General features: G+C 39.0%; 1 protein-coding gene across 1 annotated transcript; it reads left to right on the forward strand.

Moving 5' to 3' along the window:
- The first annotated feature begins 228 nt into the window (after nucleotides 1-228).
- LOC140183497 (uncharacterized) lies at nucleotides 229-2315 on the forward strand. Its single transcript, XM_072231946.1, has 6 exons — nucleotides 229-372; nucleotides 477-566; nucleotides 678-858; nucleotides 1180-1301; nucleotides 1509-1808; nucleotides 1905-2315. Exons 1-6 carry the CDS (start codon nucleotides 229-231, stop codon nucleotides 2313-2315), a joined length of 1248 nt encoding a protein of 415 aa, XP_072088047.1.
- Nucleotides 2316-12600: the final 10285 nt, after the last annotated feature.

Raw genomic sequence — 12600 nt, forward strand, 5'->3', positions numbered from 1 at the left:
CCTTTGAATGAGCAGGCTTGTACTAAATGTGGGAGTTACCATCCTGGTGTTCTCTGTAAGGCCAGTTGGGATTTATGCTACTCATGTGGGAAGCCGGGGGCATAAAGCCTCCAACTGTCCAGTGAAGCAGAGACATGGTACCGGAGAGCACAGCAGCCTGGGCAGGTGTTCACTACTTCAGCTATAGGGGCCAAGGGGTCCGAGACACTTAACCGAGGTAAATGTGAAATGGCGAGTCAAATTTTAAATGCCTTCTTTGATTCTGGAGCATCACATTCATTCATTGCATTTGAGAAGGCTAGTGAGTTAGAGTTGAAGATCGTAGTGTTAGGTTATGACCTGAAGGTGTATAATGCCACCCATGAAGCCATGGTAACTAGCTTAGATGTCCGCAAGTTTCCTTTAGGGTCAAGCAATGTGACTTCGTACACAATTTAGTCTATTTGCCGATGGTAGGTCTTGATATTATCTTGGAGTTGGACTGGTTGTCCAAGAACCACGTTCTACCCGACTGTTCTGCGAAATCAGTGTACTTTATGTCGGAAGATACGGAAGGGCCGGTTGTGGTAAATAACTGTTACTTGAATTCCATGATAGTGAATTGTTCTGGGGCCGAATGTCAAGGCATTTTGTTATTAACCACAGGCGTCTCGGGTGATGATAAAAACTTAGAGTAGATTCCGGTTGTAAGTGAGTTTCTTGAAGTATTTCCTGATGACATTGAGGAATTTCCGCCTCATCGAGAGGTTGAATTTGCGATCGAATTGGTGCTGAGAACAGGGCCAATCTCGATTGCTCCTTATAGGATATCACCACTAGAGATGGCTGAGCTGAAATCTCAACTCGAGGATCTTCTGGGTAAGAATTTTATCCGACCGAGTGTTTCTCCGTGGGGAGTGCTAGTGTTATTGGTGAAGAAGAAAGATGGAAGTATGCGGCTTTGTGTGGAATACAGGCAACTGAACAAGGTCACAATAAAGAATAAGTATCCACTGCCAAGGATTGACGACCTCATGGATCAGTTACAAGGAGCCGGGGTTTTCTCCAAGATTGATTTGTGATCCGGTTATCACCAGATAAGGGTGAGAGATGAGGATATCCCTAAAACCACTTTCAGGACTCGTTATGGTCATTACGAGTACATTGTAATATCTTTTGGGTTGACAAATGCTCCTGCAGTGTTTATGGATTATATGAGCAGGATCTTTTGTCCGTCTCTGGATACATTCGTTGTTGTCTTCATTAATGACATATTGGTGTATTCCAAGATTAAAGAGGAACATGCGGAACATTTGAGGACCGTACTGTAGATACTAAAGGAAAATAAACTCTATGCAAAACTATCTAAATGCGAGTTCTGGAAGAGTGAGGTGAAGTTTCTAGGTCACGTGGTGAGTAAAAAGGGCATAGCAGTAGATCCTGCCAAAGTGGAAGCAGTGATGGAATGGAAGTGACCGACCTCAGTTACTGAGATAAGGAGTTTTCTGGGATTAGCTGGCTACTATCAGAGATTCATCAAAGGATTCTCACAATTGGCTTTGCCATTGACGAACTTAACCCGCAAGGACGCACCGTTTATTTGGACTTCCGAGTGTGAGAAGAGTTTCCAAGCGTTGAAGCAAAAGTTGACTACTATGCCTGTGTTGGTATTACCTGAATCAAATGAACCATTTAAGGTGTATTGCGATTCCTCACTAAAGGGTTTGGGGTGCGTGCTGATGCAGCACCGGAAGGTGGTGGCATACGCCTCACGGCAGTTGAGACCTAACGAGGTTAATTACCCGACGCATGACCTAGAACTTGCTGCGGTTGTGTTTGCATTGAAGGTGTGGAGGCATTACCTCTATGGAGTTAAGTTCCAAGTTTTCTCTGAGCACAAGAGCTTGAAATACCTCTTTGATCAGAAAGAACTTAATATGAGCCAGAGGAGGTGGATGGAGTTACTAAAGGATTACGATATTGAGTTGAGTTACCATCCGGGGAAGGCGAATGTCGTAGCGGATGCGCTAAATCAGAAATCACTGTATGCTTCTTGGATGATGCTTCGAGAAGAGGAGTTGTTCAAGGCATTCAAGAGTCTAAAGATCAACGTTCAAGAAGTGGCTGGAACTCTGTGTTTGAGCCAATTGCAGATCTTAAATGATTTTAGATCCAAACTCCTGAAGGCTCATCAAAACAATGACGCGTTGTCGAAGGTGTTGCCGACTATTGAGCAAGGAAAGCAGTGGAGAGTGTCCGAGGATCAAGTTGGATTATGGAGGTTCAAGGGTAGATCATTGTGCCGGATGTGGGAACTTTGTGGCAAGATATATTGAAGGAAGCGCGGAGGATTTTCGATCCACCCTGGGAGTACCAAGATGTATAATGATCTAAAGGCTATGTTCTGGTGGCCTGGTATGAAGAATGATGTGGCAGAATATGTCTCGAAGTGTTTAACTTATCAAAAGGTAAATATTGAACATCAGAGACCCTCTGGGACGTTGCAGCCCTTAGAGATTCTGCAATGGAAGTGGGAGAGCATTGCGATGGATTTTGTGTCAGGATTACCGAGGACTAGAACCAGTTTTAATGCTGTCTGGGTAATTGTGGACCGGCTGATGAAGTCGGCTCATTTTCTATCCATTCGGATGAACTATACTCTTGAGGAGTTAGCACGCCTGTATATAAAGGAGATTGTGAGACTTCACGGTGTGCCTACAACTATAATTTCTGATAGGGATCCCCGTTTCACTTCAAGGTTCTGGGGTGCATTTCAGAAAACTTTCGGGACCCGTTTGAGCTTAAGTACAGCTTACCATCCCCAAACCGATGCTCAATCTGAGAGAACAATCCAAACCCTAGAAGATATGTTGAGGGCTTGTGTTCTGGACCAACCGGCAAGCTGGGATCACTATATGCTGCTAGTGGAGTTTGCATATAATAATAGCTACCATGCGAGCATCAGAATGGCTCCGTATGAGGCTCTGCATGGGAGGAAATGCTAATTTCCGCTATGATGGTATGAGGCTGGGGAGAAAAGTTTGTTAGGGCCGGAATTGATAGCTGAGACTACCGAGCAAGTCAAGAAAATTAGAGGTAGGATGCTCACAGCTTAGAGTCGTCAGAAGAGTTACACCGATCAGAGGCGGAAGGCCTTAGAGTTTGAGGAAGGAGACCATGTTTTTCTTAAGGTGACTCCAACAACAGAAGTAGGTAGGGTGATTAAGACAAAGAAGCTGAATCCTCGATACATCGGTCCATTTTAGATTCTTGAGAGGGTTGGACCAGTGGCATATCGGATGGCTCTACCGCCTCACCTTTCGAACCTGCACTACGTGTTTCACGTGTCGCAGCTTCGGAAGTACACTCCTGATGCTAGCCATGTGTTAGAACCTGAATCGGTTCAGATAAGAGAAGATTTGACTCTGCCAGTGGTTCCGGTCAGGATCGATGACACAAGTATTAAGAAGTTGCGCGAAAAAGAGGTTTCATCAGAGAAAGTGGCGTGGAGTCGAGACAGTGTTGAGGAGCACACCTGGGAGCTTGAGTCAGAGAAGCGAGCGGACTACCCACACCTATTCTCAGGTAACTAAATCCGAATTTTGTGGGCAAAATTCCTATTTAGGTGGGTAGAATGTAAAACCTGGTTAATTTATGGCTAATTAACCCATAGATTAAAATATATTCTAGAAAGTGAGAAATGAGATTTTTATGGTTTAATGTGGTAGAGAAATTCGAAACAAGAATTTTGGCATCAATTTTAAAGAAATCGGCCCAAGATTGGGTCGAACGGGCCAAACCAGGCCAACCGGACCCAAGTTGGGCCTAAGGCCCAGCCAAGCTTCATTAATTAAATGAAGCTCAGCCCTTTCTCCCCCACCAAGAACACCACACACACTAAAAATTAGAAGGGAGAGGGGAGGAGAAACACAAACCCTTGCTCCAACTTCAATTGTATCTTTTGATTCGAAGCTCCGATTGACGCACCGTTTGCGGCCACGTGACTGCGGCGTCGAGCTCTACAAAACCCACTCAAGTAATCTTGAGGTAAGTCATAGAATTCTCTTTGAATTCTTAGCCCTCATTTTCAAAAAAATTGTGGGTAAAAGTGTTGAGATTTTTTAGTTTGGATGTTGTAGGCTCAAACTAGCTTGAAGGAAAGGCTTGTTCTTGCTCCCTTGACCCTTGGGTAAGGTAAGATACCTCAAACCCCAGTAAAATTCTGACTCCTCAAGTCTCTTGGGTATTGATTTTTGTGTTTGGGTGTGATATTGTGGCTTAGGCATTTTATATATGTACATTGGAGCTTAATTGTTGGTTTTGAAAAGTTTGGAAAGGAGCTTGTGTTTGGAAATCTGTTGGTGAGGCTTTGGGGACCTTGAAGGTTAAAATTTGAGAGTATTCCGGGTGGAACTGGAATCGGCCAAGGTATGGTTTTAGTTTTCTGTATCTAAAATGTAATGTGGTGTGAAAACATAGGCTAAAGACTCTAAGATAGGAGTTGAATCATTAATGTTGTGGATGAATTGAAATGAATTGTGTTGTTGTATATGAATTTAGTGAATTGTGGAATGTTGATGTAGTTGTTGAATAAATTTGGATTGAGATGAGTATTTGAGTTGTGTTTGGATGATTGTGAATGATGATAAGCGTTGGTTCAATATATAGAATTGATGATAGCATTGAGGCTTGTGTTAATGAGCATGACTTGAAATGTGAATTTGGTGGATGTGTGTGTGTGTGTGTGTGTGTGTGTGTGTGTGTGTGTGTGTGTGTGTGTGTGTGTGTGTGTGTGTGTGTGTGTGTGTGTGTGTAGTGATTGATGAATTGGGTATTGTTTAGAGATTGAGATGTGAATTGTGATTATGATGTGGGATTTGTCACCTTGAGATTTGGCTAAATATGGTGGAATTGGTGGGTTGATAATTGAATGAGTGAATGAAAGTATTTGGTATTGAAATATTGGGTTTGGCTGGTTTTTGAATGAATTTGGTAAGTGTATGTGATAAAAAGGGGAGTATATAAGTTTTGGTGAAAATTGGAATTTTGAGGAACTTCAACGAATCATATCTTGAGCAATTGTTTTTGAAATTTGATGTTTTTTATATCAATGGAAAGATAATTTTATAAGCTTTAAAACATTTTAAGTTTTTTGGAAATCCAAATTTTGTGGAAGGAGATATGATCATTGGAAGTTTTGGGTTAAAAATCTGAGTTCTGCAACTTCTGCAGAATTTGTGACTTCTGGTTTGTGTGCGCACGCACACTTGGCAAGAGATTGGTCATGTGCGCACGTACAGCCTTGTGCGTATGCAACCGCAAAGACAGGGCTGCTGGTGGCAGCGCTAGCATGCCCTGTGCACACGCTCAACCAACGAAGGATTTCGAGCTGTGCGTACGCACAAGCCTGTGTACACGCACACGTTGGGAATGGCACACTGGTGGCGGCGCTAGCACACGTTGTGCGCGCGCCCCACCCTAAAGATTTTGCTTTCTGTGCATACACACACGTTTAAAATTATTTCTGGGCATGCGCATGCACACCACTGTGCGTACGCACGCAACCCAGTTCTTTTCTAAAACTTTGTTTTCAAGTTCTTTACATTCCCAACAAGCTTATAATCTTCCGGAAATGTCATTTCACACTTATAAACCCCCAATTTCATCCCTTAAATCTTAATTTGATATTGAATGCCTAGTGTTTGAAAGAAGGCTAGAAAAGGGGTAAGTTAAGGAGGAAGAAAAGGGATGTGATTAGAGGCGGATTTAGGGGGGACCAGCATGGGCCATGGTCCCCCCTAAATTTTCAAAACTTAAAATATATTTTAAATAGTGGCTAAAATTTTTAACAACATACTTTCTAGTTCAATGGTTATAGGAAGGCATTTTATACTTCAAAGCATGGGTTCAAATCCCATGTCATGCATTTTAAATTTATTTTCTTTTGTTCTTTCATTTTTTTTTCGTAATTCTTCTATCTATTATTATATAAAAATACTTTGGTTTTTATAATAATTTCTAATTGAATATAATAAAAAAATATATACATAAAAGTAAATTAGATTAAATTTCATTTTTTATAATATTAAAATTAAAATATATTAAATGAATTATTTATCAATATGAATATATTTTATATATTATATTGATTAATTTATTTCAAATACATATATTAAAAGTATTAGAAAAAAATTTATATTATTTATGTTACATCTTTTATAATAAGGCTAAAAATTCAATTTTTTTTGTAATTCTTCTATCTATTATTTTATAAACATACTTTAGTTTTTATAATAATTTTAATTGAATGTAATAAGAAAATATATACATAAAAATAAACTAGATTAAATTTTTTTTATAATACTAAAATAAAAATATATTAAGTAAATTATTTATTAATATGAATATATCTTATATATTATATTCATTAATTTATTTTAAATATATATATATATATATTAAAAGTATTAGAGAAATAAATTTATATTATTTATGTTCATAAAGATAAAAATTAAAATGTTATAAAAAAATTTTGATATTAATGAATTTTTTAAAATTAATTTTAGTTTAAAATAATATTAAAATATATAATTATTTTTTTATTAAAACTTTCAGTTTTAATATAGCACTTTTAATTTTTTTATTTCCGGCCTCCTCTTTATACGAGTTTTGGATCCGCCACTGGATGTGATGATGATTATGAGGAATAATGACGATATGTGCGGTTGGAAAGGATGGTGGAGTACTGAATATGATCTAAGCCGAAGAGGCTGAGTATTTTACGAACCGAATGGCTGTGTCTGATGATGATGATTGTGGTTGAGTATGGAATTATGATTGGTAAGCCGGAATGGCTGAAATAAATGTTAATTTATGCTGTGATTAAATGCATATATGCTAAATTATTGATTATTATGATTGTTGCACTCCACCTATCGAAGATACGGGTTTGCCTGGATGAAAGCAGTGGCTAGCCACCACGTGCTCCAGGTGGAGACTCGATACTCTGTTGACCCTATGTCGCAAGTGTGGTTGGACACTGTGAAAGTTCAGGATGAGCTCGCCCTCGTGAATATACACAAGTGAGGGTGTTGGATATAAATTATAATTATGTTTGTAGATAACTCGAGTTGGGGATGCGCGACAGAAAGATAGTCCAATGGTTAGCTACCAGAACTTGTTGGGTTGGCTTTATAACCGACAGATGACACTCATCAGCCACTAGGACAGGCATGCATCATATGTATTATATGTGATTTGTCTGGATTGCCTAATTGACTGCATCATTACTTGCTACCTGCTTAATTGTCTTATCTGCTCCCTACTTGTGCAGTTCTTTGTTTGATATACTTGTGCTTGCATCTATTACTGTTGGTGTTTGGGAGTTTGCAGGATTCGGAAAGGGGATGTTAGTTAGTCTGAAGATCCTTAAGTTAGTCTGCTATTTACATTTCTTATGGTTTAGCATCTTTATGCACTCTGATTATAATCTGGAAGTTCTAGGATTGCCTTCGACTTTTCCAGGACATTACATGTTGGATATTTGGGCACTGTTACCATACTGAGAACCTCCAGTTCTCACCCATGTGAATTTTGTGATTTTCAGATGCAGGACGTGAGGCTCCTCAGTGAGGCATACTGGAGACTTCCATTTGGCGGAGATCCTTAGCTATTGGGATTTTATTTTGATCTTACATACTTGTTTAAATACTTATATTCTCCACTATATATGTATTTTGTATTCACTCCTCTTAGAGGTTATTTTGGAGAAACATGATTTGTATATTGTCTTTTGGGTTGTATTTTGGGATTTTCATACTATATATGTATGTATACTGTATGCTCGGACCGGTTATCTTCGCAAACCGTGTCTGAGCCTTGATATATGTGTTGTTGGAACTCTTCTGTATATCTTTTTATGTTAGCTTATCTTATATCCACTTCATTTACGTTATCGATCAGCGTGTTGTGCTTTTCGATTTATCGGTTTTAATTTACCCACTTCTCTTTAAAGGCTCCTAGTTATGAACATTTTTGCAATACTATATGCACTAAATTTTATTTTAGAGGTCGTAATATCTCGCCACCTTTGTTTTATGACTTAAGCATAAGACTCTGTGTGGTAGGGTGTTACAGAAGTTGGTCGAAAATTAGTTTTTTCCCAAAAATAGAAATCACCAATTTTTCTAATATTCACAAGGCAAATTCATTTTCACTCATTCAAATGACGACAACCCAACCACATTCACATAATTACACTCAACCAAAACCAAACCTACCTCATCTGCACAATTTCACCTAAAACTATCAAATCCCATACCTCAATTCTTCAAATCTTATTATTCAATAATCAAACCAATTATTCACACAATCAATATCCAAAATCCATCCAATCTCTTTTATCATCGCACAATACATACATCAACTTACCTTCCTTACCTCTTTCTGGCCTCCGGCCCAAGATTCACTGCCTCCAGCCCAAATTTACAATTTAAATGCGTATTCCACAAACCAATATTCATCATCCAATTCATCAAATTCTCAACACAACAAACATACAAATTCACACAATTCTCAACCCAATCATTAATTTTTATTACATATCAACTATGCATATTAGTACCAACCATTTACACAATCCAAACTTAATCAAAGAGGCATCTAGCCTAGAAATTCTCATCACACCACACGGTACTTAAAGGAAACTTAAATCGTACCTCTTGTAGCAAAAATAATTGAGCTTTTTCTTGGAAGTCTCTACCAACCCTTAGCTCCAAGCCTCACCAAAGCTCCACAAGCAACACCAACCTCCCAATTGTGCACCAAAATCAACCAATACTCTAATATAACCAATTTCACACTATAATCAACCTAGGGTTCATGAAATCAATAAATCACAAGGATTAGAGGATTCCTTACCTTAACCCTTGAAATGTTGTGATGAATATCACCAATGGTTCATACTAGAGGAAAAACGAAATAATTAAAATCACAAGATTTCCTCAAAACCCAAACCAAATTCAAAATACAAGAGGAAAAACGAAACTGGGCAGAGGAGAGTTAAATACTCACCACAAAACTTAGATAGACTCAAAGAGGAGGAGAAGAGCGACGCGTGGTCGCAAACGCCTCATCAATCGGAGCTCCGTAGCTCAAGTTATGGTGATTTGAAGATCAAAGAGAATTAGGGCTTCTCTCTTCTCATCTCTCACTTTTCATTTCAGCAACAAACACACTAAATGAGGGTTATGGTGGCTGAATGGCTTTAAGTTAAGGCTTATATATGCTGGGCTTGGGTCCACTTGGGCCCAATTCACTTAGTTTAGCCCGTTGGCCCAATTTTAGACCAAAACCTTTAAGATTAGAGCTTTAAATCGCATTTTAAATATTTCTACCTGTCTTAATTATAAATCCTAATTTCTTAGTCTTATTTACTTATAATCAATTTTCTCAATTGCAGTACCAACAGATCTCAGCCAGTACTGCCGGTCAAAATTCTAGTGCGCGTTTTTACGCAGAAAGCTATGTTTTCTAACTCAGAAAAATTCACTGAATCCAAATATCATATTTAGAATATCAAATTTCTATTGCTAAATTTTCTAACCATATTCACTCATATCTAATTTATTATTTAATTAATTACAGTTTGACCGAGTTTTACAATTATTCAATTACTAAAGTTTTAAATCATAAATAAAAAAATGTTCACTTTATATATAAAATCTCTTAAAAATATAATCTTATAAATAATTTATTATTTAATTTTTAAAAATTCTGGGTGACGACCGACAACGAGAGACGAGCATGACGACCCACGATGTGCGATGAACGATGCATAGAAGCTTGTGATTCGCGAGTGTACAGAGGGGTTGGAGACGACCGGTTGGACAGTAGAGAGACGATCAGACCATAAGGACGGCAGTGACAAATGAATTTTTGTCGGTATAGAATTTATCAAGTGATCAATCGTAGTATAGTCTAAACCAACGCAAAATCCATCATCAAACAAATCTACAATCTATATCCGAGAGTACTAGTCTCTCGAGTCGTTCTCCCTTGGAATTGCCAAAATATGCATCTTATTGATTTAGTAAGCCTTGTTTGAGTTCTTTGAAGGTGTTAGCAAATAATGAGAAACAAACAATCAATTATCAAAAGGACTTGGCTTAGGGTTGGCATCAGAAATCTTATCATTATAGTCCACTCAATGTTGACAACAATTAGGTCTTGTTCCATTTAGTTATCCCCCAAGTGTAGAGGAAAATCAAATGAAAACGATCAACTTGAGTCACATGAACGCTTCACCTCATGGGGATCTAGCTTTAGTGCACTCCAAGTCAATTGGCAATCCCTAACTCCAAATCAACCATTGATACAACTATTCAACTTATTCCAATGACCAAACCCTATGCCAAGTGTAAAAATTCTACTCCATAGCTAGTATTGACATTTCATCAAACATGTAATGAGCAAAAAGGAAAGTCATAGTAAAATGAAGAGAGAAGTAGAAGTAAAGATATTGCAACACAAGGAATTAGCAACAATTATCAAGGAGCAACAATGAGGATCAAAATCTCAAAATATCAATGGAATCCAAAAATCATAGAGTTGAATCCTAGATCCAAGGAATCTAGCAATTACAACTACAACTTGAAATTGGAAGAGAAAACCTATTACATGAACAATAGTGAAGTGAAAGTTGCAATGGATCTCACCAAGGAATGGGTAAAAATCCAGAATTTTGATGAAGAAGAACCCTAGTAAAAACTTGAGTTCTCTCTCCTCACTCCCCCAAAATATCTCAAAACTAGGAAAATGAACTAAGTATCTTCTACCCTTGCCCCCTTGGTCCTCTTAAGCCTTTTCCCGCCAAAGCACTCCTCAAAAGTTAGGATCTCTAACCAACTCCACGCCTGAGTCACGTGACTTCTAAAAAAATCATATTCGAACATCGGCGCGTACGCGCAAGGTACGCGTGCGCGCCATGGATGCGGTTTTGGAGTGTGCGCGGAGGCGGAACGTATGCGTGCGCGTCCATGAGGATCCTGGCTTAGCCGCTACTCAAGCCGGCTCGTGGCTTGGCTCTTAGTCTCGGCTCCACGTTGCTCTCATCCGCGCGGGCGCGTCAGGTGCGCGCACGCGCCCATGCGGAAATCTCCAAAGCTCAATTCTCATGCTTCCTTCCTTTGCACCCGTCTTCCTTCTCTTTTCCTGTTCATTCCTACTCTGTATCCTGAATCCACTTAGCACACGAGTCACGGCATCGAATGGCATCAAGAGAAAAATAGAAATGTATCTATTTTAGTGAAGAATAAGCATGTTTTCATTCATGAAGCAAAACTAGGAAAAGAATGCAATTCCTCGTATTTTCATGCAGAAAGTGTGTGAAATCATTGATAAACCCCTTTGAAATTAGCACAAGATAAACCCTCAAAATGGGGTTTGTCAGGCAGCGGTGAGAAGAATGGTAGCAACGATCGAGGCTAAGGTTGAGTTCGACGGACGCGGCGGTGATAAAGGCTAGGGCTTCCTTTTTCTTTGGGGATTGGGGAGAAGGAAAGTGAACGGAGAAAGGAGGCTCTAGGGCTGGGGGCACTTGCATGCTTTCTGAATGTTCTCTAAGCGATACGGCATCGTTTCATTTGAAGCAACCAGGTTCCGATTCGGTCTGATCGGCCGATTTAGCAATTTGCATCCAGTTTTTGAATCAACGATTTTGCCTAAAGAACCAAACCATAAAACATATCGGTTCACGATTAGACCAATCTGACCAGTCCGATTTTCAGAACCATGCTAGTGACTGATGACCAGAAGAGAGGGGTTGGCAACAGATGACATAAAGACCATAGATACCATTAGATTTTTCTCCAAAATCGTGACCACAGATCCTTTTAGGTCACCCTTTTTTGGAAAATCGTGACTATAGACCATTTAAGGTCACCTCCCAAACCGTGACAATAGACATCTTTAGGTCACCCCAAAAGATCGTGACCAAAGACTCCTTTAGATCACCCTTTCGTAAAACCGTGACCATAAATTCATTTAGGTCACTGATGAGCGGATATTTTATCCGCTTTTTGGGGGTATTTTCGTATAGTTTTTAGCAGGATCTACCTACTTTTTAGTATATTTTTATTAGTTTTTATGCAAAAATACCATTTCTGGACTTTGCTATGAGCTTTTGTGTTTTCCTGTGATTTCAGGTATTTTCTGGCTGAAATTGAGGAACCTGAGCAAAAATCTGATTTAGAGGCTGAAAAAGGACTGCAGATGTTGTTGGATTCTGACCTCTCTGCACTCGAAATGGAATTTTTGGAGCTACAAGAATTCAAATGATGCACTCTCAATTGCGTTGGAAAATAGACATCCAGTGTTTTCCAACAATATAGAATACTCCATACTTTGCTTGAGTTTAGACAACGTAAACTGGCATTTAACGCCAGGCTTCTACCCTATTCTGGCGTTAAACGCCAGAAACAGGTTACAAGCTAGAGTCAAACGCCAAAAACAGGTTACAACTTGGCGTTTAACTCCAGGAATAGCCTATGCACGTGAAAGCTTTAATACTCAGCCCCAGCACACACCAAGTGGTCCTCGGAAGTGGATTTCTAAACTATCTAT

Source organism: Arachis hypogaea, chromosome 3 (assembly GCF_003086295.3).
Source record: "Arachis hypogaea cultivar Tifrunner chromosome 3, arahy.Tifrunner.gnm2.J5K5, whole genome shotgun sequence".
Classification (NCBI taxonomy): Eukaryota; Viridiplantae; Streptophyta; class Magnoliopsida; order Fabales; family Fabaceae; genus Arachis; species Arachis hypogaea.